The 25,687-nt window shown below is 40.5% G+C and overlaps 1 protein-coding gene across 3 annotated transcripts in view; it reads right to left on the bottom strand.

The window, feature by feature from the left end:
* The window catches only part of PPP3R1 (protein phosphatase 3 regulatory subunit B, alpha), a 98,380-nt gene extending 74,870 nt beyond the window's left edge, over positions 1-23,510 (bottom strand). For 2 of the 3 annotated variants that reach the window (XM_074207507.1, XM_074207516.1), the window contains exon 1: positions 23,307-23,510. In XM_074207507.1, the coding sequence (XP_074063608.1) occupies positions 23,307-23,339 (33 nt within the window). In that variant the 5' untranslated portion in view covers positions 23,340-23,510. Of the gene's footprint in view, positions 1-10,069; positions 10,151-23,306 lie in introns of those variants that run through there. The other variant, XM_074207526.1, reaches the window with a different exon arrangement.
* Positions 23,511-25,687: the final 2,177 nt, after the last annotated feature.

The following is a 25,687-nucleotide window of genomic DNA, read 5'->3' on the forward strand; positions in this document are numbered from 1 at the left end:
GCACAATTTGCAGGCAATTGCAACAGATCTATAATTCTCTTTCCCTGCTAAAATTAAGATTCTGTTACTTGTAAGCCCTCTTAGAAAACTGAATTGCTATGGCATATGATTTAATTTTCACAGATCTATTTGCTGTATAATAGGGAAGCTCTAGTTTTATAATAGACTGTCAAGTTAAAGTCAAAGAATTGTCACTGTGTGACTGGGTCTCAATTTTTTTCATCTGAAAATCAAGCATCGAGACTAGATGACTTCTAAGGTTCCTTCCAGTTCTAAATCTGCAATCCTAATCTCCCAATCTACAAAATAGAAATTACTAGCAATTAGCAATCCTTACTATAATACCAGAAATGGCTTCAAGCTAACAAAGAGCAGTCTCAAGTGAGCAGATATATTGAAGAAATCCTATTAGAAAAATTTAAGAATCACTCAACTTCATCCTTCTCCTTTTTCCACTGTCTCCTTAGAACAGGAGTCAAAGATTTCTAATGATAACATTTTTTAAAATCAAAGCATCTTGAGTATGAATTAAGCAATATTAGCAACTCTTCCATTTTAGTGACAAGGAAATTCCTCGAGGTAACAAAATGACTTTCCCATAGTCACCCAGGTACTAAAGGAATCTGGCATATACAGCACATTGACTGTAAGATGCTGCTCTCCCTCTCTGCAACTTCTGATACATTATTTTGTAGCCAACATTAACTTTGTACCATATAAGGACTTAGCTTTCTTTACAAATGTCCTGACTAGAGATTGGTTTCTTGGCCTCATGGAGCCTGTATATTAAACTTTGCCATAAAGGTACAAAAAACAAAACAGCAATAAGGAATTAGTCAACCAAAATAGAATATGGTTTGGGTTTTTTTTTTTTAAACCCATTGCTTCTCGGGCAGCTAGGTGGCGCAGTGGATAGAGCACTGGCCCTGGAGTCAGGAGTACCTGAGTTCAAATCCAGCCTCAGACACTTAATAATTACCTAGCTGTGTGGCCTTGGGCAAGCCACTTAACCCCACTGCCTTGCAAAAAACAAAAAAAATTGCTTCTCTAATAAATTGAATAAGTTTTATGACTTCCTTAAATTCAAACCCCATCCCTAACCCCAACATGAATTTATGAAACTCATATTCAATTGTAAAATAAAGCACTAGATCCAAGGATATTCAAACATCTCTTATGCACTTGTCTAGCTGTAAGCTAGATGCTAAGATCACATAGTCATGAAATTAGAAGACACAAGCTCCTTGGAAGGAAAATTATGACAAATAAATACAAAAAAAGTAGATACCACCTTTCTGACAAAGGTCCAAAGTGATAATATGACCATGAGAGTTGGACTATATGAAAAGCTGAGCTGCAGAATTGACCATTTTGAACTATACTGCTAGTTCCTTAAAACAGCAAGATCAGGGGCGGCTAGGTGGTGGTGCAGTGCATAGAACGCCAGCCCTGGAGTCAGGAGTACCTGAATTCAAATCTGACCTTAGACACTTAAAAAAAAACCCAGCAAGATCAAATAAGCCAATCCTTAAACAAGTTAACTCTCTATTATATGAAAAGATAAATACTGAAGATGAAGTCTAAATAATTTGACCACATATTAAGACAGACTCATTGGAAAACGCCCAGATGCTGGGAAAGACTGAAGACAAAAGGAGATGGTGATGGCAAAGGATGAGATGTACAGTATCAGAGAAGAAAAGAATATGAGCTTAGGCAGACTTTGGGATAGTGGAGGAGAGAAGGGCCTGGTGTGTTCTGTTCCATGAGATCAAAGAAAAATAAAGGAGAACCTTCAAAAAAAATTAAGGACTATTATATTCAAAATAAAGTAAACTTAGGCACAAAGTTCTGAGCATGATGGATTTATTAGTAAAACATAAATTTACCTATAAATATAGGATCTCAGTTTCCCCAGGAAAGCTGAAACCCAATTGAGGAGGTACATCCCTTAAATAGTTTTTGGAGAGTACAGAACAAAGAGGACTTCAGGAGATGGGGGGAAAGTTATGACTGGTTAAAAGAACTTAACATCATGAATAGTGAAATCAATTATGATCCTTCTTTTCTGTGTCTAGGAAATATTCAATGCTTGAATTCATCTGTGAGATCAGAGATTGTGGACCAGACTTTCTTGGATAATAAACCAATAGCTTTGGTGATGTACAGATACTAGACTAGTAATACATTATACAACCAAAACCCTCAAGGATAGAGTTGACTTCTTTGAGGCAAGATCAGAACAGTGATTAGGTAGTTACAAAAACCAAATAATTTTACGTAGGTTCAATTAAAAAAACCAATCAATATAATTTATATTTAATTGTCTGAAGTACAAAGGTTAAAAGACTTGTCAGTGTCACAAAGTCTAACTCCAAGATAGCCCTCTTTTTCCCATGCCATGCTTCCTTTCCACTATTCCAATTAATTTCTAAACCACAGTATTGGTTCCCCTCACTACTCTCTTGCGCAAAAAAGTATCTCTCCATTACCTACCAAAGAAAATTTAAAACTTCTTCACCTAGGATTCAAAGTCTTTTATTTCACCCAATCTCAAATCCTAGAGACTAATTTGCTGTTCTTTAAATATGTCCTGTGGCTTCCTGATCCAGAGTCTAGTCTTACACAATTTACTTCCCCAATTCTCCCTAATTAATTCCTACCCATTCTTCAAGTTCCAGTTCAAATACCAACTTCTCCCTTCCCAGACTGCCCTCCCCCCCTTCAGGGGATCTGATCTAACTCAGATCAACCTGAACTCCCTGAGGTCATTTAAAAGAGGTGCTTCCACTTCCTGTCCGGTCACTCTCTTCTTATCTCTAATTCTGACTTCTAATTACCTCATCATTCAAATCAAAAGCTTTCTCCAAAGCTATTAATGATCTCTCAATCCTCATCCTTCTTGACCTCTCTGCAGCCCAGAACAGTTATCATCCTCTTCTCTCCAGTATTCCCTTTTCTTTGGGGTTTTCATGATATTACTCTTGCCTTGTTTTTCAACTGCTCCATCTCAATCTCTTTTACTGGATCTTCTATCCAGGTCACTCAGTTGAGTGTCTCACAAGACTATGACCTGGGATCTCTTTTCCCATTATGTTATTTCATTTTGTGATCTCATCAGTTCCCATGAATTATTATTTCTATGAAGATTATTATCAATTATACTATTATGTTGTGGTAGATAACCACCATCTTCCTGAGTGTTGTCCTAGGCTTCCAATTTCAGTGGTATTCTTGATTCTTGACTCCCTCACTCCACCATCTCTCCGTATCCAATTTGTTGCTAAATCCTATAACATCTCATTTATGCCCCCCCATCCCTCCCAATGTCCTTTGACATTGACACTGTTCTAATTGTATATTCTCATCACTTCAGACCTGGACTTCTGAAATAACCTGCAGGTAATTCTGCCTGCTACAAGTCTCCCAATCTAACCCATTTTCCAATCACATGCCAAAGTAGTTTTCCTACAGTGTAAGTCATGTTGTTCCTCAGGAAATTCCAAGGACTCTCTATCACCTAAAAGATCAAATATAAAATCCTGCTGGGTATTCAAGGCTATTCATGACCTAGCTCTCTGACCACCCACCTTTCTAGTCTTTTTACACCTCAAAAATCTCCCTCTCCCCCCATATTTAGCTTGATTATATATTATTTTCATTTTATCTCCTCTTTAGATTGTAAACATGAAAGCAAGGTCTAGCTTTACTTTTCTTTGAATCCCCAGAACTTAGTACAGTTCCTGAAACACAGATGGTGCTTAATAATTATTTGAATGACTCTCTAAAGTAACAGAGGATTCTGCATATCATTTGTACTGTACTTTCGATCACACCTTCCTTCTAGATCCTCTATGTATCTCCCAAGCAGATTGGTCTTACAGATTCAGGTCTCCAAATCAAACATATGGGTTCAAGCTCAACCTCTAAAAGGGACAAGTTGTAGGACCTTGGTCAAATCATTTGAAATCTCAGTGCTCTAAACAACTCCCTAAGACAGAAGAGAGAAAGTGCTGACCAGCACTGTTAAAAGTTGAGTTTTCTCATCAAGAATTCTCTTTACCTGTGCTTGCTTCAGCAGCACAAACACTAATTAATTAGCTAGGCCTCCATGCAAGAATAACACACAAATTCATGAAGCACTCCTTATTTTTAAAACTGTAGAGATATGCTTCATATAGAATAAAATTTTGGAGGAAAAAAAGAATTCTCTTTACCAATTCTTATCCCTATCCCCTATAGAATCTAAAATAACATCTTGAGTTGAGCATCACAGAATCTCTAGGTTGGGGCCATTTGGTCCGACCTCTACTTGAAATGAGACTCTCCCATTTACAGTACACCCAACTGCTCAATAAGCAGTTGAAGACTTCTTGTGAAGAACCCACTTCTTCCCCCAATTCTACTTTTGGAAAGTTCTAATGGTTAAGGAGTTTTTCCTTATTTCAAATATAAATTTGTCTCTTTAATCAACTGTCCTTAACTCTGCTTTCTAGGCCTTTAAATTCTTGAAAACAATTATCTCCCCTAAATGTTCTCTTCTTTCATCTAACTATCCCTAATTTCTTCAGCCTATACTTAGATGTCAAGAACTTGCCATGTTCCTGGCTGCCCTTCTCTGGACACTTTACAGCTTATCAACATCCTTCTGAAAACGTGGCACCTAAAACTAAACCCAATATCACAGATGTGAGGTGATGAGGGGGAGAGCACATCTTTCTTGGCTGCCAAATCACACTGCTGACTGATATTAAGCTTGGAAAAAACAATCACTGGCTCTGTAGTAAGAGCACCTAGATTGAAACTGCCCTTTTGGATAGCTACTCTATGTGATCTTGGGCAAGTCATTTAACTTCTCTGAGCTTTAATTTCCCCTCTTTAAAAGGAGGAAGCTGGGGCAGCTAGGTAGCCAAGTGGATAGAGAGCCAGCCCTGGAGTAAGGAGGACTGAGTTCAAATCCAACCTCAGACATATAATCACCTAGCTCGGTGACTCTGGGCAAGTCATTCAACTCTACTGCCTTGTAAAAACAACAAAAAACAAAAAAACAAACAAAAAAAAAAAAGCAAAAAAGGAGGAAACCAGAGATTGGATGTTCTCTAAGATTCCTTCCAGTTGTGACCAATGAACCTAAAATCTAATCATAGAATCCATTATATATCATAACCCCCACCTTGTACTTGTGAACTTGATTTTTCTGATATGAGACCTGTAAAACTTCAAATTTATCTTTATTAAATTAACTATTACTAAATTTGAGTCTATATTTTAGATTGCCACATTTCCTTTTTTTCCACTCCTCTTAATTCTCCACAGTCTGGTTTCTGACCTCATCTTTCAACCCCAAACTGTTCATCATTCAAATACTTACCCAATTAAAACATTAAGTACTTACAATTCACTAGAAATTGGGGAATAGAAATGGTTCACACCCTCAAAAAAAGTTCATTTTAACGAATAAATAACACATCTATCTATAGGAAACATACTCACACTGTCACACTCTCACTCTCTCTCCCTGAGGCAGAGCACTACAACTGGGGGAGTGGAAAAGTGGTAAAAGATTTAGAATGGTCTTCTAACAAATGACAAGTGAGTTGTGTATTGAAAGAAGCAAAAGGTTTAAATAAAAAGTGGGAGGGCATTCCAGGCATGAGCACAGTTTACGTAAAAAATAGGAGATAGAATATCATGTATGAAGAATAGCAAGCAGGTCAGGAACATCAGAGTCCATGAAGGAGAATATGTAATAAACCTGGAGCAGAAGGCTAGATGTGGTCTAGTAGCTAGAATTAGCCTCAAAACCAGGAAGACCTGGTCCTACCTTTGATCCATCTTGGAATAGAGAAACTTTAGACAAATCATTTAACTCTCAGTGCTCTGCGTAAACTCTATAGTAGTTTTTAACCTAGGATAGATTTTTTTCTGGATAAATTTCAGGGGGTTCATGAACTTTTGTTTAAAAAATTGCATTTTTATTTCAATATGATTTAATTTCTTTTCAATCTTAGGTATTATTCTATTAGAGTGGTTTGCTATTTTCCATTTTCTTATTCAGTTCATTTTAGATGAGGAAACTGAGGCAATCAGTTAAGTAACTTACCCAGGGTCATTCCATTTTATAGAATATAACAGTATGATTCTGAGAAGAGATTCAGAGGCTTCAAGGAATTGCCAAAGTGGTCTGTGCAAAAGATAAGTTATCAACTGCTCTCACACTCTCTGTCAAAGAGAAGGTGCCTGCCTAGATTGACAGAGAAATTGTTCTCATCTTGTTGTTCCCTATACTATTGAAATCACAGATCCTGGACCTAGCCTTGTATTTTTTTTTTTACAAGAAAGATGAAAATTTCTCAAATAGGGAATGACAGAATCAATGCTGGGCTTTAGAAGTATCAGCCACACAGAGACTAGAAACAAGAAAATTGGGAAGCTCTAACAATAGTCTGGGCAAGAGATAACCAAGGCTTGAACATGGGTGGCAACTGGCTGAATGCGAAAGAGGGAAAGATTGTAAAATGATCCAATTATAAACATGGAGAGAGATGCAGTGCCCTTAATAAAATCTGCTAAGTTAGTAAGGGAAGATGTTTGGAAAGAAAATAATTAAGTTCTGCTGTAGATTTGTTGAGCTTGAGATACATTAACTATGGAATATCTATTTGGAGGTATCCAATAGATAGCTGGCAATGACTAAAAGACTGAGGTTGAATATACAAATCTCGAAGTTATCTGCATAGAAGAGATGGCTGAATCCATGAAGGCTGATGAGAACCTCAAGACAATATAGAGAGGAAAAAAAGAGAAGAGGGTCCAAGACAAAACTCCCTGGGGTATCCACAAAGGCTAAAGAGTGATGCCTCAGCAAAGAGGACAGAGAAAGAGCTTTCAGAGAGACAGGAATTAGAAGAGAGCAGAGCATGAAAGAACAGGGAAGAGAGTGTTTAGGATGAGGTGGTGGTCAACAGTAACAAATTTATCAATGACAGAAACTGTCTAATATTTCTGGTAAATGTGCCAACAACTCCTGTTTCTTCATTCTCATCTTATCAAGTGCTCCCACTACTTTTTATATGCCTGTCCTGAGACATTCATCAATTTCTACCTTAGAAGCTACCAAAAATTTCCTGAAGAAAAGATTGATAAAAATAACAATTTTCTTTTTTGTCAGTGGTTCTATGGTTCTCTATATCGTTTGAATAAGACCCCATATGAGTCTTAACCAATCTTTGGCAATCCTCAGTTATACGCTCTCTCTCTGAGAATCAGACAAGGCAAGAAATAAAATTTAGGACTATCATTTCACTGCAACTCAGTTTCCTCAGCAGCAAAATGAAAGCATATGATTGATGAACTCTAAGATCCCTTCCAGTGTGTACCTCAAATATCAACTTTTCTGCCCTGGTTGATCCTCCAAGCTATCTGACTTTGCATTCCTACTGATTCCTAGAGAATAGACAAACCTTAAGAGATAATCTAGTGTCATTCTCTCATTTTATTAAAGACAAAAAAAAAAAAAAAAAAAAAACCAAACAAACAGAAAGTACAGCAGCGACTTGAACAGAATAAGGATTCTGGTCTTACCAGTTCCTTTTCCATACTGAACATACCTCTGTTATTGTTTGCCCTCTTATCTCTCTACAATAAGTATTTAATATGGGAAAGTCATTTTAAACAGTGGGCATTAAATTTTTACCTGAAAAATCATGCGGTTTATCTAAATCAGAGGACATCAACTTAAAGTCCCTTAACTTGAATTTTTCAATATTATGACAACTGCCCTTCAATAAATTGTTAACAATTTTAATAACTTTTTAAATTCTATGTATTTTATTTGTGCATTTAATAACATTATTGTGAGAAGGGGTTCATAAGGTTCAGCAGACTGCCAAAGAAATTTATGATACCCCTATACCCAAAGGATCTAAGATTTCTCCAGTGGTTACCTACATCTACTCCCATGGTTTCTACTATCAGCCCATGAAGATTACTTAAGTAAACTCATTTCAGAAAAAGAAAAAAACAAGAGTCAAAAGACACAAAAGTTTCTGCTTAACTGAGTTAAAGAGAACTCTTTTCCCTAGTATTAGCGTCCTTCTATAAGTGGAGTGAAAGATGAAATTGAGCCTTGCAGAATAATACTACACTGAGCAATCTAGCATGACCCCAAATTAAAAAAATCATTTTTCCAGTCTTCTAGATGCAGAAACATATAGAAATATATATATATGTATATATACATATATATTTCTTTTTATACATAGATACGGTTTGGAGTAGAATTAAAAAGAAGGAAGGGTGAATCAGGAAGTACATACTGAAAAGGGTATTCTGCAAGGGACAGATAGTCATTAGTAAGTAAAGGTATGCAGAACAAAACATGGCAAAGTGCACAGGACTAACCAGATATTTTGGAAAGGAGAAAATTTAACAATTTAAGTACAACTATCAAATGTCAAAGACAGCTTTTTGAATTTCAGCCTTGCTAGAGATTGCATAACCAAAGTCAAATAAACATTCACATTCATACTATGTTTGTGTTTGGGTCAACTTATGGCAATTTAATTCACAAAGCCATGTATTTTTCTGATTCTTAAGAAAAATGTATAAATCCAAGGAAACTATTGAAGTACCAAAGATAAATTCCTAATCATGACTCCTAGTGGCCAGACTGATTTTAAAAGTGTTTTTGATAAAAGAATCTGATCTTTATAATTTTCTTCCCATAAAAATTCAATAGAATCCAAATTCTGTGATATTTAAGGTATACAAAGACTTTCAAAGAAAAAAAGGGGATTATCTTAATTACAGTATTGCATGATCTTTACCTATTACATTCGTGCAAACTACATTTATTCTGTATTATATTGCAAAGTTCATTTACTGCAGGCATTTAAAAATGAAAACCCCTACTTCTTAGGCTCAACTTTGTGGTGCCTCTCTATAATAAATTACTTATATTTTCTTTTTCACGATTTACTAATCCCATTTACAGCAAAATGCATCTATTGTTTTATGAAATCACAGAAGCAAAAAAATACTCCTCAGCATCAAGTTTCGTTTAAGAATCCCCAAAACAAGGGGCGGCTCAGGAGGACCTGAGTTCAAATTTAGCCTCAGACACTTAGTAATTACCTAGCTGTGTGGCCTTGGGCAAGCCACTTAACCCCACTGCCTTGCAAAAAAAAAAAAGAGCTCCCCAAACAAGCGTCCGTTTCTGAGGAGATGAAGGGGAGTAGTGCTGCAGCCTGAGACCTTCGAGCTGAAGAGCTGCTGCGGGAGACGCCTCCCGCGCCTCCTTTTCTGCTCACATTAGAGCACTGGCCGGCAGCGGGCAGGGCCAAGCTCAGGCAGCAGCCGCAGGCAGGGCTCCGCGGGCGGGCCGGGCTCCGCGGGCGGGCCGGGCTCCGCGGGCCGGACAGGGCTCCGCGGGCGGGCCGGGCTCCGCGGGCGGGCCGGCAGGGCTCCGCGGGCCGGACAGGGCTCCGCGGGCCGGACAGGGCTCCGCGGGCCGGCAGGGCTCCGTCAGCCGGGCTGCGGGCGGCGCTGCCGGAGGCCGCAGACGCGCCCCTAGCGCCGGGCCGCCGCACTGCAGCCCGGCCCGGCCGAGGATTAGGGCTCGGGCTCGCAGGCAAATTTAAATCGCCATGATTCAAAACAAGCAGCAGCGCCCGGAGGTATTTTTGGCGGCGCCGAAGGAGAGCCCGCGGCCCCGAGCCCGCGGACACCCGGGGCCGCGCCTCCCCGCCGCGGTGCGGCCGAGAGGTCGAGGCCGGCCCTGCCGTGCCCGCCGGCTCACTTGGAGTACCGGGGGCCGGGAAGCCCCGGCCGGAGCCGCGGCGCTCCGCTGGTTTTGTTTTCCCCGGGCCGTGGGGCCGGAGGGATGGGGCAGCAGCTGGGCCGGCGGGCGGCCGCGGGGGCGCAGCAGGGGGGTCCGGACCGGGGTCTGGGGGCGGAGGGGGCGGGAGCCCACGCGAGCCCGGCCCCGGCCGCACGCGCACACGCACGCAGCGCCCCCCGCCTGGGAGCCCCGGGCTGCGGGCGGCCCCTCGCCCTCGCCCTCTCTCACCATGTCGGGCGCTGGGTCGGCAGCTCGCTGGCTGGCGCGCTCGGAGGGGCGGGCGGCGGCTCTCGGGCGGGATCCCCGGGGAGGAGCTGCGGCTGCAGCCGGCGGCGGCGGCGCCCGAGCGGCCCGGTCGGGGCTCTGGGTCCGGGGGGCGCGAGGGAGGGAGGAAGGGGGAGGGGACCAGCCGCAGGGCTGAGGAGAGGAAGAGCGGCGGCGGCGGCGGCGGAGCGGGGCCGGCACGGGGGCGGCGGGGGCAGCGGCAGCCTCGCACTCGCGCCGGGGCGGAGCGCCGACAGTCTCGCCGCGGCGGCCCGCGCTGACCCGCAGCCTCCGGCCCAGACACAGGAGGAGGAGGAGGAGGAGGGCGGGAGCGGGGAGGGAGGCGAGGCAGACGGAGGAGACACGGCCGAGAGCGCGATGCTGCGGCGGAGGGGGGCGACGGACGGGGCACGGCCGGGCGGCGGGGCGGAGCTTCGAGCGGCGCCGCCGCACATCCGGGCACCTCCGGCGGAGCCGCAGCCTCGGCCCGGCCCGGCAGCGCCCTCTGGTTGGGGAAGGAGGCGGGGAGGAGCCGGGCGCGCTCCCCGCCCCCGCCCCCTCCTCCGCTCGCGCGCTCGTCCCCGCCCCCGTGCGTGCTGTGCGCGGGAGGGAGCCTCCGGGAGGCAGGGAGGGCGGCGCCGATGACGTGTGATGGCGTAAGCTTCCTGTCACGTGGGGGGAGGCGGGGGAGGAGGGAAGCTGGGGAAGGGAAAGGGGAACTGGGGTAGCGCGGGGGCGCGCGCGCGCGCGCGTTAGCGCAGTCGGGAGTCTCGGGCCTGCGGAGCAGACGCCCCGCCCCCCCCCCCCGGAGTCGGCGCCCCCCACCCGCAGCCTCCGCTCCGGCATGAGTTGGCAAAATCGAGATCCCCGATGACGAGGCCCGGATGGAGCGCCGCGCGGCCCCCCCGCCCGCGACTTCCGTCGTGGGGGCCGAGCCGCGGGACAGCCACAGGCGGGGGGCGGTGCGAGCCGCGGGCCAACCCCGCGGGAAACACGCGCGCGCCCGCGCTCCGTCACTCCGAGTCCGGGGGCGCCCACTCGCGGGGTGGCCACGGACGCGCACACCTGCGCATGGACAGCTTTAGCCCCTTCTGAAGGCCGGCGGGTCCACCGGCCCCCACCGGTCAGGCACGACCCCCACTGCCGCAGCTTGTGCCGAGGCACCCCGCTCGGATTGCCTACGTGAAGAGGAAGGCGGAGGGTGCCCCCACTGCCGGGAGCGGCAGCCCCCCACTGCCGGGAGCGGCAGCCCCCCACTGCCGGGAGCGGCAGCCCCCCACTGCCGGGAGCGGCAGCCCCCCACTGCCGGGAGCGGCAGCCCCCCACTGCCGGGAGCGGCAGCCCCCCACTGCCGGGAGCGGCAGCCCCCCACTGCCGGGAGCGGCAGCCCCCCACTGCCGGGAGCGGCAGCCCCCGCAGGAAGAGAAACTTGGACTTTTCTTCCTAGAGCAAAATCGCTATCTCTTGTCAGTTTTAACCTCAATATTATCCAATAAAAGGGAAGGAAATTAGGTGGATTCAAGAAAAAAACTAAAACAGGAGGCAGAGTAGAAAGATAATAAAATACTTATGTAAATGTTTGAATCACCTATTTTACCATTACCTACAGATTTCAAGTACATATGTAATATTTTTCCTAAATAGCTAAAAGGATGGTTCAGTGGCGAGAGGACTAGTCCTGGAGTAGGAAGACCTTAAGCCGCAGATCCTAGCTGGGTGACCCTGGACAAGTCACTTAACCCTATTCTCAATTTCCTCACCTGAAAAATGAACTGGAGAAGACAATGGAAATCAGTAAATATATTTGCCAATAAAATCCCAAATGGGATCATAAAGAATCAGATACGATTGATTGACTGAGCAAGTCATCAAAAGTGAGGTACTGGGATGGCTAGGTGGTGGGGTGGATAGGGCACCGGCCCTGGAGTCGGGAGTACTTGAGTTCAAATCCCGCCTCAGACACTTAATAATTACCTAGCTGTGTGGTCTTGGGCAAGCCACTTAACCCCTTTGCCTTCCAAAATCCTTTAAAAAAAAAAAGTGAGTTATTGACATTACTTATCTCAGAAAGATGTGGGGAGTATGTATTTTAATAGAATAAACTGTCTAAAGACGGCTTCTTAAATTAGTATAGATTTGACTGAGGAAAAAAACTACTAAATTCAGAGTGGGCCACCACATAAATTGGAAATAAGACAGGAGCTTCAGTACTAAAGTACAAAAATTTTCATTGAAATAATTTAAATGTCTGTATTATGTGGCTAACATTCAAATAACAATTCCTGAGCTGAAGGAGTTTAAATTTGCATTTATTTTATCATTGTATTGGCAAAATGAAGCTAAGGAAGGAGGACTGGGCTGTGATTAATAGAGTTCTGAGTTTTAATCTTGGAGTAATATTTAACAAATGTTGTTGTTATCCCTCAAAATGTATCAAACTAGTGGAAATTATTGGAATTTGCAGATTATTTTAATCTATTTATAAAACTATACAAAGACATAACAGAACAAACTATATCCTTTTTGATGACAAGTTAGTTTATTCAGGACTCAACAAATATTTGACTGCTTGCTGAAGACACATTTGATGCGTATCAAATCCTTGCCCTCAAGTAAACAATGTCTCAGGAAAATGAAGGCGTGTACATAAATATTAGCAGTACAAGGTAGTATTTAACAAATCCAGGAGTTGAACAAACCAAATACAGAAGCACAGAGATAGGAGAGGCCACTTCTGGCTGGAATGCAGATTTCAAAGAGGTTGGGGCATTTAAGACTGATCCTTAAGCAGGTATGAGATATCTACTGTAAGCAGGGACTGGAGTGAGAAGATAGAGGATATTTCAAACTTGTGGAATTCTAAGAGCAAATGAGGAAAAGGGAGTGATCCATTTGTCTGGCTTTCATGGCAAAGGCACCAGGCACCTTTGTACATGCCTAGAGAATACATACAATTGTGAACATTGGTAGAGGGAAAACGATGGATGTTGAACCTCTCTCAACTCGGAAACTTCAAGAAGTCTGATCTGGTCTGAGCATAAGAATCTTGAGCCTTTTGATAGGGAATTCACACTCTAGCATGTTGTTGTTTTTTAACAGTGACTACTAGAGTGTGCAGTGGCTTAGCCATATTCCAGCTTCTATAATGGTGTATTGGTTCTTCAGTTGTGTCATCTTGTAATATAAACTATGGAGAAGTTGAACCAGTATAAGATCAGCAATTACAGTTTCTGGGAATTCCAAAGATGCTTCATTCTGTGGTCCAAATGCAAACTGAGATGCCAGTCGCCCTCCAAATATTGCCTTCAAGAATCAAATTCCATCTTTATAGCTAATAGATTTGCAGAAGTATCCAAAACACTCTCCATCACATTCTTAAGTCTAAGCATCAAAATTATAAATGAAGGTCAGATTTGTAGCATTTGCCGATTTCTGAGATGTGTATGCTCACATTGGAATTTAACAATTTGCCCTTTTGAGCCAATAGGAACTGGTTCCAGCATATTTCTGGATATAAAAGGTCTTAGCAATTTATAAGAGGATAGTTTCCTTTGTTATTTTTGAAATATCATTAAACAGTAAGAATGATTTAAGAGAGGAGCTGGTCAAATTCACAAGGGGACTATGATAAAGTCAAGATAAATGTTTGATTGTACCATAGTCAAATTTTCCCTAAGGCAGGACCACTCCAGAATTCCTTCAGCTTCACCTCAGTAATTCAGTGAGATCAGTTGACAGGGCTAAGAATTTAGAGATAAAATGATAGTAATAATCCGGAAATATCAGGAATCATTAAAATCTTTGATTGAAATGGTAGTGCTCAGTGAAGCAGTGCTTCCAACTTAGGGCATTTTCACTGTTGAAGGGGAAAAGACAGTCTATTTCCCCATCCCCCCCCTTTTTTTTATTTTTAATAGATGAACCTGAAACTTAGAGAAGTTTGGTGACTTGCATGGGATCTGGAATATGGACCCAGGTCCTGATTCCAAATCCAATATTTGTTCCACTCTTTTCTCTATTCTAAACAGTACCTGAAAAGGAGTCCCTTCCCCACCCCCCACAGCATGCCTAACAACTAGACATCTAGTCTCTAAGATCACCTACGTGGGGAACTCAAATCATTCTATTTTGTACTTTAAGTTTGCTCTAATTCAGTCTAACTCTCTGCAACTCCTTCATGGTTTACACTCCATTGCACCTACACCTTTGGGGACAATCCCAGTCAACCCACCTACCCACCTACCCCTCCCCCCAGCCCCAAATCATCTCTAGGTTAAAGACATTAGATTTTCAAATATTACAGTCTCTAATCTTATTACTGCCTTGGTGCCCTTTTATAGACATGCTTCAGTTGTCAGTGCCCTTCTTAAAAAAACGAGGAACACAGAACAGATTACTCTAGAAACTCTAGATGTTGTCTGACCAAGGCAAAGTATAATGGGATACCACTTCTTGTTCTGAACACTGTGCAACTATTTTTTTTAGGTTTGGTTTTTTTTTTTTTGCAAGGCAATGGGGTTAAGTGGCTTGCCCAAGGCCACACAGCTAGGTAATTATCAAGTGTCTGAGGCCAGATTTGGTACTCCTGAATCCAGGACTGGTGCTCTGTCCACTGAGTTACCTAGCCACCCTGACACTGTGCAACTATTAATGCAACTTACTATGGCATTAACTTTTTGGCTACTATTTTTTTTTTATTTGGACTCTATTGAGTTCACAATCCACTATGACTCAATTCATTATTTATTAGTCACCCAGTCTAGCTCACTATTTGCACTTGTTCAGTTGAGTTTTGGAATCCAAATAGAGGAATTTACATTTATCCCTGATGCATTTTATTTCATTAGATGCACCCCAGCATCTAAGTTGCTAAGAGCTTTTTGAATCTTCATTCTGTCATACAATTCAGTTAAACTGACATTTGTTTAGCATTTACTATGTATTAGACAATGGAGATACAAGGACAAAAATCAAACCATCAATGCCCTCTAGGAGCTTATGTTATCAATCCACTGTGTAGGCTGTCCTAGCTTCACACTATCTGCAAATCTGGTAAATATACCAGCCAAATCACTGATAAAAATGTTCAGCAGAATAGGGCTATGGGCAGAACCTGAGCACTCCATTAGACAATTCCTTTCATGCCCCTTGCTGGTCTATGATTATTCTCTAGGAACTTGTCCCCACTACTACTTTAGGTGGCATTTTTCCAGCTTGGCAAAGAGGTGGTGCTGGCAATGCTTTTAAGTGCAGTTTGGACTGTTATATTGGTTAGTATACTGAGAGTCAAATGGGACATAGTCCAGATGAACAACTCCCCAATTCCACTTGTCCTAGAAAAGAAGGGTTCATTAACTGCTGAAAAACCACAGGAACTCTGCAAGCTCAAATAGTATGACTTATTTACCCTGCCAACAATGCATATGGAATACTATTTTCTCCTTATTACCTTCTAAGTTGTAAATGAAATTGTAGATGCCCCCTTTTTCATCCAAACCACTCTCCCACAAGGATCCCTCTTGGTAAGGATTACAGTCTGGTTCACTTGGTTCAGCAGGTCTAGATTTCATTACAGTGTGGATCAGTCACATACTTTTATCACTGAGTCTGGTAATCATGATAGATCCTAGACACTGCCCCCCCCCACCCCCAGTCACAAACAAGACTAGGAAACCTGTAAGTGGGATGGATAAACAGAGCTCCTTTTATACTTTTTTTTTTTTTTTAAAATTCTCAGGGCATGGCAGTCTCAGATCTGATGGAAGAACATAACCACTTGTTTGGTTAGTTCAGGCTTATTGCACATTCATGCCATCTGGTGGGTGGCAGTACTTCATCTTTTAAGCACAAAAGACAATTTGAAATTGGTAATGTGGTAGGAGGTGTCAGATTCTGTCTGAGGCCAGATTGGCATATGCCAATAGTTAAGGAAACTGAGGAGGAGGAGGGTTAATCCTTATGAGGAATAAGTTAGAAAGAAAAAGCTTAAGGCAGTTGAGAAGGTGAGTCCAAAGACTAGCTAGTTACCTGTGTTTTTTTATCTTTTATCTTTAGTTATCAGAGTGACTTCAGGACATCACTATACAAAGAACTAAGATAAGGGATGCCACTTAGGGCTCAAAGCCAAGGAAATATTCTAAGGAAGTAGGGGGAATTAACACTGTATTCAAAATCAGTCTGCCTCCTTGAAGACCAGATCTTCATTTCAGAGGTTTCTGTTCTATATTCTAGCTGCCAATGAATCCCTTCACTAGTGCTAGCAGGTTTCATTTACATCCTGATGACTTAGCCATATCTGCTAAGTCTGTGTTGTATACCATTCTGCCTCACAAGAAAGTGTACCTAGGCCTCAAGCTTGTGGCATGGTAAGGTTGTATTATTGGGAGAAGCCTCAACCAAATCTAGGGCATATCCTCTCTTCAGGCCCACAGATCTGTCAATCTTGTATTTCATGTGACTAATATTATGTGAAAGATATGCAGCATAGCACATTCTTCCTTCCAATCCATTTTTAGTGGATTTGAGGGTATGATTCAGGGTTGAGGTGATGAATTCTAAGTAAGGAGGGCAACTCCAACTAGTAGACAATAGATACCTACTGACCTTTTAATCTAATTTTGAGAAGATCTGATGGTGTAGAGGTTTCAGGTTGATAACAATACACCTGATACTAATATTCAGGGGGTTACCAGTGGAAGTAGGCCCTCTATTTGCTGTTTTGGCTGCACATGTTATAGTAGGAAACTTCCAACTCTCTCAGTAAATCATTGAATTTGGAGACTCAATATATAGTATGAGTATGGGGGGGGGGGGGAGACCAGGAATGGAAAGGGCAAATTTTGAGTCAATATATCAAACAACCTATTAAAATAAAATTCTGCAATGGACACTGTGACACTTAAGTTTATTTTGATAAAAGAAATTTTAACACTTTAATATTTTTCCAAGTTTTGGCTAAATATCTTTGTCTGCCCATCAGGATGGAAGTGGTAAAACAAAGAAGGGAGAACTTTTATTTGGGGAGTGGGCTTATGAATAGAACAGTCTGGAAATAGAAGAACCATGTGGCCCTGCTGTGAGTAGAATGAGAAAGAATGATATGGATCCTGAAAATTTATTTCAGTAAAATGTGAGCATATTTGTTCACAGTGCTTAGTCCATTTTATCTGCCATTGTTGCAGCAGAGAGGGATCATACCCTATCAAATCCAGCTTCAGACACATAATAATTACATAGCTATGTGACCTTGGGCAAGTCACTTAATCCCATTGCCTTAAATAAAATTTTAAAATAAATCAATTCCAGCAGATTTTACGTTTATGGAACTAATGAACAGTTTGAAGGCATTCTAAGTTATGTCAATGTGGTAAATGAATAAGTGTCATATTTCTGAGCTGTTGTCTATATATACACACACATACAGACATAGATAAGAAAATGACCCCAAAAAGCTATGTTGGGAACACTGAGCTCCATAATAAATTGTTTTAGGCTATCCATATATTTTAGAGTTGGGAGTTGCAGGGAGTTAGCTTTTTAGACCAAAAGAATGTCATTATCTTAGGCATTGGATCTTGTGGGTTAGTCATTTTCATTTTAAATGATGTCTATCTCTCATTTGCAATATTATTATTGATAACCAGTGCTGAATAGGTTTATGCTTTTGCATTCCTACTATCTAGGAAATAGTCTCAAAACATTAGTTTAATATAGGAATTTTAGCTTAAAGAGCAGAACAGATGAGTCAAGTGTTGTCCAAAGGGACTTTGAAAACCAGGATTCGACTTTCCTAAAGCTGTGGGGGTTCTATATGAAGTCAGTGTCTGGACATGACATTTGGCATGGGTATAGCAGGATGTGGAGGTTACGGTTCATCACTGAAAAGAACACAATAATCCTAGAGGTTATGGTTCATCACTGAAAAGACCACAATAATCCTAGACAGGAGTAGAGTCTGTGCTGATTGATTGATGTTTGTCTTTCCTTCTCCATATCAGGGAGGTGATGCCATGAAATGCATGTGAATTGTATTTTAGTGAGAAGATAATATATTAGATCACCAGCCTTACTTTTTCCTCTAGAGCCATCTGAGTACAGTGGTCAAATGTGAATCAGGAGACTAGAGTTGACCCTGAATGTGAGGTAGTCAGGGTGAAGTGACTTGCCCAAGGTCCTAGTAAGTGGCAAATACCTAAGTCCAGATTTGAACCCAGATCCTTCTGACTCCAGGGCTGCTATTCTATCACCTGCATCACTTAACTGTACTAATCATGAATACATAGTCTTATCAGTGCAGGCAGAGTTTCAATTATTTCCATCTATGTTTGTCTTTAAGAGGAACAAATGATCCTCCTATGAACTGATTTACAAAATCTGACAGGTTCCAAAGTAAGCCTTGGCTCAGTGCTAAGAAGGAGGCTGAATAGCTCAACATGGATTCTTTCTCTACCTGATCTATTGATTGGCAGTCTGGAACTTTATGTAATCATCAAATTTGGCTTGGCACTCCTGCAAAAATGCTTCTAACTTGTCAAGTGTTGAACAGAACTCCACACTTCAAGGTGGCCCATCAGGCAGGGTGCCCAGTTTTCTACAAGACCACAAAAGCCTCCTTGGCCCAATCTTTGAACTCCCATGGACAAACCTTCAGGATCAGTTTCATGTGGGCCAGAATGCTGAATTTCTCTCCAGCTCTGACCTGATTCTTGAAAGGTGATACTGGTACTTACAGCTGTTTTTTAAATATGTCATTTTCCTTCTATTAGGGTTTCCGGAGATCTATTTTCTGTGGAGTCTGACTCAGTGTCACAGCTCAATGTTCTGGACCTCTAGTCATGACAATTAATGCTGCGACGCCAGTAGGGCTTCTGCCTGATCTTCCATGGCCTGTAGTCATCAGGGAGGTAGCAAGAAATACATAAATATCTAGAACTGTTGGTTCTGACCAGAAGTGGGATTGGTGTGGGGCCTGACTTCTTCAACCCTGCCCCTAAGATTAATGATGAAAAGGGGTTGTTAGGAGAAATTGAATGAGAGAGAGAGACAGACAGACAGAGACAGACTGGAAAGAGAATGACCTGTTACAATGATGAAATATTGTTGTAATATGGTGGTATGTGTATTATAGATCAATTATTACCATGTGGGGATGGAAAGAAATAGAAAAAAATCTTATGAAGAATGACAGCTTTTTTTTTTAAGTTTTTACAAGGCAATGGGGTTAGGTGGCTTGCCCAAGGCCACACAGCTAGGTGATTATTAAATGTCTGAGGTTGGATTTGAACTCAGGTACTCCTGACTTCAGGGCTAGTGCTCTATCCACTGTGCCACCTAGCTGCCCCTGGAAGACAACTTTTAAATGGATGTGGAGTCAAAAGGAAAAAGAGTGAAAGATGACTTAGGTGTGGGAGTTATAGACTCAGGGTCACAGTTGTTTCTTTTGAAAAATAATTTTTTCTTACATAAAGGGCTCACTCTATACAATATATATATCTACACATAGGATTAAAGAATGAATCTATTATTTCATTGATATAGGGAACTCTTGGATAATGAAACTTTCTCTCCCAATGCAGATGGGTACCTTCTCTGCAACATATAGTCTTAGAGAGTTGGATAAAATAATAAAATGTTAAGTAACTTGCTAGGGTCACACAGCCAGTGGGTATCAAAGGAAGCACTTGAACCCAGAACATCCTCACTCCAGCTATGTATCCACCATCAATCATATCAATCATATGCTGTCTTTGTGTCTAAACATATAATTTTAAATCTCACAAAAGTACTGTTTGCTGTGATTTTTACATAAATATATATATATATATGAACTATGTTCCTAAGTTCTTTCACTAAATAAACTGTCAATACTTATTTTTTAAAAGATAAAATGTCCAATATATAATTGTATTTTATGGATCCAGTTTTTGTTTAATTTTGCTGTATGATATATTTTTTTCTATTGTACAATTTTTCATTTACCTTTACAAAGTAAAATAAAAAAATTGAATTTAAATGGAAACTTAATATAGAAGAAACTAGATGAATATAAAATTATCACTTAAAAGGCATTCCTATTTCTATTAAGTGCATATTTTATGCTAATAGTTTAAGTATCCTAGACTCTCACTCAGAAGACATCAATAGTTATCTAATCTAACCAGTAAATAAATGTTCAGGAATCCCCTTTATAATATTTCCGACAACTATTCATAGTCTTTAACATCTCTCGGCAGAGGGAATTCATTACCTCCTGAAGTAACCCTATTCACTCAACATATGGGTAGTTCTAATTGATAGAAAATTTGTCCTTAAATGGAATTAAAATCCTTTTCCTTGACAGTTTTACTTGCTGCTCTTAACTTTTATACCATGGGGTTAAGGGGAACAATTGTATGAATAAGACTCATTTAAACGCTTACTAAGTTCAAAGCAAGGCTATGGATAGGAAATTGATTAGACAATTCCTGCTCTAAAGCAGCTCTCCTGGGAAACAGGATTAATACAGGGGATCATAATTCTCAATCTGGAAGGGCTCTCAGGCTATTTAATCCAATCCTCTCATTTTACAGATGAGTAAAATGAAGTCTAGGAAGTTAGGTGATTTGCCCATGGTCACACAGATAGTAAATATCAGAGGTGAAATCTGAACACAGGTCCTTTAATTTCAGAGCCAGTGATCTTTCCATGTGTTTAAACAGTCAGAATGATCCCATGGTCCTTAGGGTACAACCTCAAAGGAGACAGTAATTCACTTTAATATTACTTCCAAAACCATGTCTATTTCTGAAAATGCATTTTGATGGCAAGAATGTCTTCTCTATGCCTTCATTTGCTGTGGCTACTGTGGAGGAAAGAGCTTAGCACTTTTAGAAACAGTTTCTAGCTCATATCTTTGCAAGTATGATGATGTCAGAACCGGTGACCTGGAAGGCACTGTTACTCCCTGAGCTCTTGGGGCTAAGATCCTGAACTGATTTCATTTGAGTTTAAGGTGAAAAGATGAGTTGAAGGTGAAAAGGTGTCTTTAAAGTCATTGTTAATAACTTTTTGCCCTTCTCTTCTAATAATCTTACCTTCAGTCAACAGCAGTGATATAGGCTTGACTTCTGCTCCCAAAGTCTTTAGTTCCTTGCCCAGTACTTCACAATCCTTAGCAATGCTTTTAGAGTTTTTTTGGTAGTATCATTTGTCTCCTCGTGAATCACCAGAATTGGGTAGGGGTATCAGGTTTATCAAGTCTCAGTGGATATTATGGACACATGCCCAGAGTAGAGAGCAGACATCTCTATTCTTTATGTCAGATTGGCAAATAGCCATCGTGGTATCTCTCAGAATGCAATATCAAACACTCATCTTCACTATTTAACTTTCTTGTGACCTTTGCTGGATGATTTTTCTTAATAACACCTGTGGATCCATATCATTATTCCTGGAGCATATGAAGCTGCTATTTCCTGAGAGGGTCCCATTCCTTCTTCAATTTCAAGAGTATAAATTCTTACAATCTAACTCCAAATGTCTTTCTTCCCACTTTTTCTTCTAATAATTTTACTTCTTAGTGGCTTTCATGGCTAACTGCAAATCTTATATAAACTATTTGCAAAGTTGTTTCAGAGAAGTTCCTAAATGAAGTTAATTTATTTATGATGGGCTTTCTGCTTCTTCTCATCAATTGAAACTATCTTGCTTAGCTGCCTCTGATTCGTAATTAGAAGATTCTTGCCAAGTCTAGTGCAAACAGAAGCTACCATTCCTCCCCCCTTCTCTGGGTAAGCACCAGAGAGCATCTTAAGTGGGAATCTAATTACCATCAAGGATTTATCTAATTAAATTGAATTACCTCCCTCTTCCTTTTTCACTCCCCACCTGATACTTGAGATACCACCTTGCCACTATTCCTTTCCCCATTGGCAGAGAATCTAATTGCTTTTCCACCTGACAAACATATGAATACTTGAAGGCAATTGTCATTTTTCTCTTAAGTCTTCTCTGGTCTAAATAACCTTGTTGCCTCTTTCAATGTTAGTTCCTTAAATATTTTTTAAATTAAATTGAAGTTCCTTCAATCTATCTTCATATGGCATGATTTTCAGGGTCTATTCTTGTGTGGGAAAGTATTGTCACCATACCAATAACCAACATTACAATTCAAGCACTCCAAAAAAGGAGTTCTTTCTGCTTCCAACAACTAAAAGTAATACTATTGGTTTAGGCAACAGATAGGGAGCATAAATGAAAAAGTTATGAAGATATTTTCTCAATTTCCCCACCTACAGTTCTTTTCATTGACTCCAATTCTGCCAATTCTTCAAGATATATTCCTACGACTACTGTAGATTCACACTGATTTCTCCTTTCTCTCACTAGGTCCTATAATAAAATATCTTCATTATATATTTTTATATATAGCTTGATATAGCTAGCATTTATATAGTACTTTAAAATTTTAAGGCACTTTTCATGTGTTATTTTATCTTCACAACATTCCTGTAAGGTAGGTACTGTTATCCCCATTTGATAGAAGAGGAAACGGAAGCGGGGTAAAATGATTTGCTCAGGTTCCCACAGATAGTTTGTGTGTAAGGCAGAATTTGAATCCAAGTCTTTCTGACTCAGAACTTCAGTGCTTTATCTAATGTACCACCCACCTGTCTTTATATATTATCCTGTACTATAATTTAATTTATTGAAGTACAAGGATTCCTTTCAGCAATATTTTTAGTCTCAATAACATTTCTATTGTATTCCAAACTATATTTGTATAGTACTTGATAAATTTATTGAGTTGAGTGATGCCACAAATTCAATTGCCTTTGAAAATTTCTTTTGATGATATTATTTGTTGATCCATAATTCAGGAGTTGTTCAATCATTCAGTCATGTCTGATTCTATATGAATGGTCCAGGGGTTTTCTTGGCAAAGATATTAAAGTAACTTGCCATTTCATTTTCCAGGGTATCTCCATTATACAGATGAGGAACTGAGGGAAATTGGAGTATATCCAGAGTCACACAGTTGATGTGTCTGAGACTGAATTTGAACTCAGATCTTCCCAACTCCAGGCCCAGTGTTTACCTAGTTGCTCTAATGCAGGACTTTAAAAAAAAAAACAATCAAAACTTACAAAACAGATATATTGGACAGCAACTTAAATCCTTTTTCTAATATATAAAATGTAGGTAGGCCTCATAAATAACTAACCTTAGGGGATTGTGAACTCTGGGCCTTCGCCATGAGGAATGGTAGGGAAGTGATGACCCAATGATTCCTGGACCTTAGCTGTTTCCTTTTTCTGTTCCTTAGGAAAAAAGATTGGGGTGCGGGTTGGGGAAGGGAAAGGCTACTTATCACTGGGGCTAGGGAAAGAAGGGGAAATAGGGTAGTCTCTTCTTACTAGGCAACAGTACTGAGTTACCAACAGTCCAAATTCCAAGTTGGAATTCAGAACATTCTTCCATGGAAACCATGTGTAAATAATGGTTGGTTACCTAGAATATATCTAGAAAAAGTAACATACAGTTTCAACTACTTTATATTTCAAGTACCTTATGGATTAAATTACCATATCCTGTATTCCTTTTACCAGACTCACACTCCTCGAACTTTCTATAGTATTAAACACAATTTTTTATTCCCTTCTTATTTCTTCTCTCCTACTTTGTCTTCTGTGACAATCTTCTTTCCTGTCCTTTTGCCTTCTGATCATTCCTCTGTAATACTCTTCAAGGATTTCTTTTCTCTTCCTAGGAATGAGCATCACTCAAAACATTGTTTTTGATCTCATTTCCATCTTTCCCTAAGAAATTACTTTCAATCCTATAATTTCAGCTATCACTATTCAGATGGAGTCCTCTTGTTTAATCTCTAGTCCCACATTTCCAAGTATTTGTGGTACCTCTCTACCTGGAGGCATAACTAACTGACACCTCAGACACAAAATTACAAAATTGAGCTAATCATCTTTCCTTCAGGAAGCTGTACTTTATTCCCTTTTCTTTTGAAGGTAAAGCATTTCTCTTGATCACACAAACTCAAAATCCTAGTGGCATCTTTGGTTCTTTATCATCACCCTTCATTCAGTGTTTTGAAGGGATTAGGGAAGGCTTCTTGGCATTGGTGGTAGTTGAGCTGTGTCTCAAAAGAAGGGCAATATTTAAATAGCTTGAGTTTTGGAAGGAGTTTGTTATAAGCAATAAGTGTTATGTCTCATATTCCTTGAACTTTCTATAGCATTTAACACACTTTTTTACTCCCTTCTTCTTGCTTCTTCTCTCCGACCTTGTCTTCTGTGACAAATATATATCTTTTCACTGCTCTTTGAGTAATACTCATTTTATATTCTTTGATGACTAGTATTTTGTAACTCACAGTCACACTACATCCTCAGACTATTGGTATTAAAAAGATAGGTATTCCTTTTAGGGAGAAGTTTGGACTCATCAAAAGGAGCTCTGTAGTTTCTCATAGGTAATCTAGCCCACTCTCCCCCTCCTGTTTAATTCTGAGTCCAACTCATTACTCATTTAAAGTGTCTGTCCAAGTTATATATACTGATGAATGAGCTGTATAAGCACTCCATCGTATTGTATGTTATAGTTTTGACAACAGGCATTCTTTATACACATGGTTTTGCTTGTATGGATTATTAAGCCTAACTCTTTTGAATAGTTATGGCTCTCACCCAAAAGGCTCCACCATGTTCCAGGACTTGCTATAACCAGCACAATGTCATCCATAAAAAGAGGCATCTGGAAAGCTTCATTATCTATACGTAATCTCTTTTTGGCTTGAAATCTGCTCCAGATATCTTCTGTGACAGTGGCAAACTAAACTGCTCAACATATGTCTCCTTCTTGTATGTGACTACATCTTTTAGTCAATTGTGTGACTGTGAAAATGTATTTTAATGCAGAAAGTTTCCTTTGAAGGACTGCCTGTTGCTCCCTTCTCATATTTTCACGGAATTAAAGTATTGGAAGGGACTTCAGTGATCAGGTAGTCCAATACTTCCTTGAACAAGAAGATTTTATGCTACATACATGATAAATGGTTAGGTTTCCTTTATTACCTCCATTTTGACAATAATGAATGGAATTAGGACTTTTATGGAGACATTATCAGAGCATTTAATTGCAGAAGCTAGAGTACTGGGTTTGGAGTCAGGAATATTCACCTTCTTAAATTAAAATCTATCCTCAGACATTTAATAGCTATGTGAACCTGGGTAAGTCACTTAACCATATTGGAGTTAAGCAGTATATTTTGATTTGTTATTTGTATCTTATCTCTTCTAAACATTTTAAAGTTTCTTAACAGACTGACTTTTTAATCTTTGTACTTCTACTCATTGACATATATTTAGCACTTAACAGCTATTGCATTGATTTGATATTGCTATTTGTGGGGAGAATCTTCTAAGTTTTAACAAAATTGAATATAAATCATTTTAAAACTACATCTGCAATTATGCTCAAAGAATTATTAAACTGCCTATGTTCTTTGACCCAGCAATACCACTACTAGGTCTATTGCCAAATCATATATGTTTTAAAATGTTTATAGCAGCTCTTTGTGGTAGCAAA

The sequence above is a fragment of the Macrotis lagotis genome, chromosome 1 (genome assembly GCF_037893015.1).
Source record: "Macrotis lagotis isolate mMagLag1 chromosome 1, bilby.v1.9.chrom.fasta, whole genome shotgun sequence".
In the NCBI taxonomy this organism is placed as follows: domain Eukaryota; kingdom Metazoa; phylum Chordata; class Mammalia; order Peramelemorphia; family Peramelidae; genus Macrotis; species Macrotis lagotis.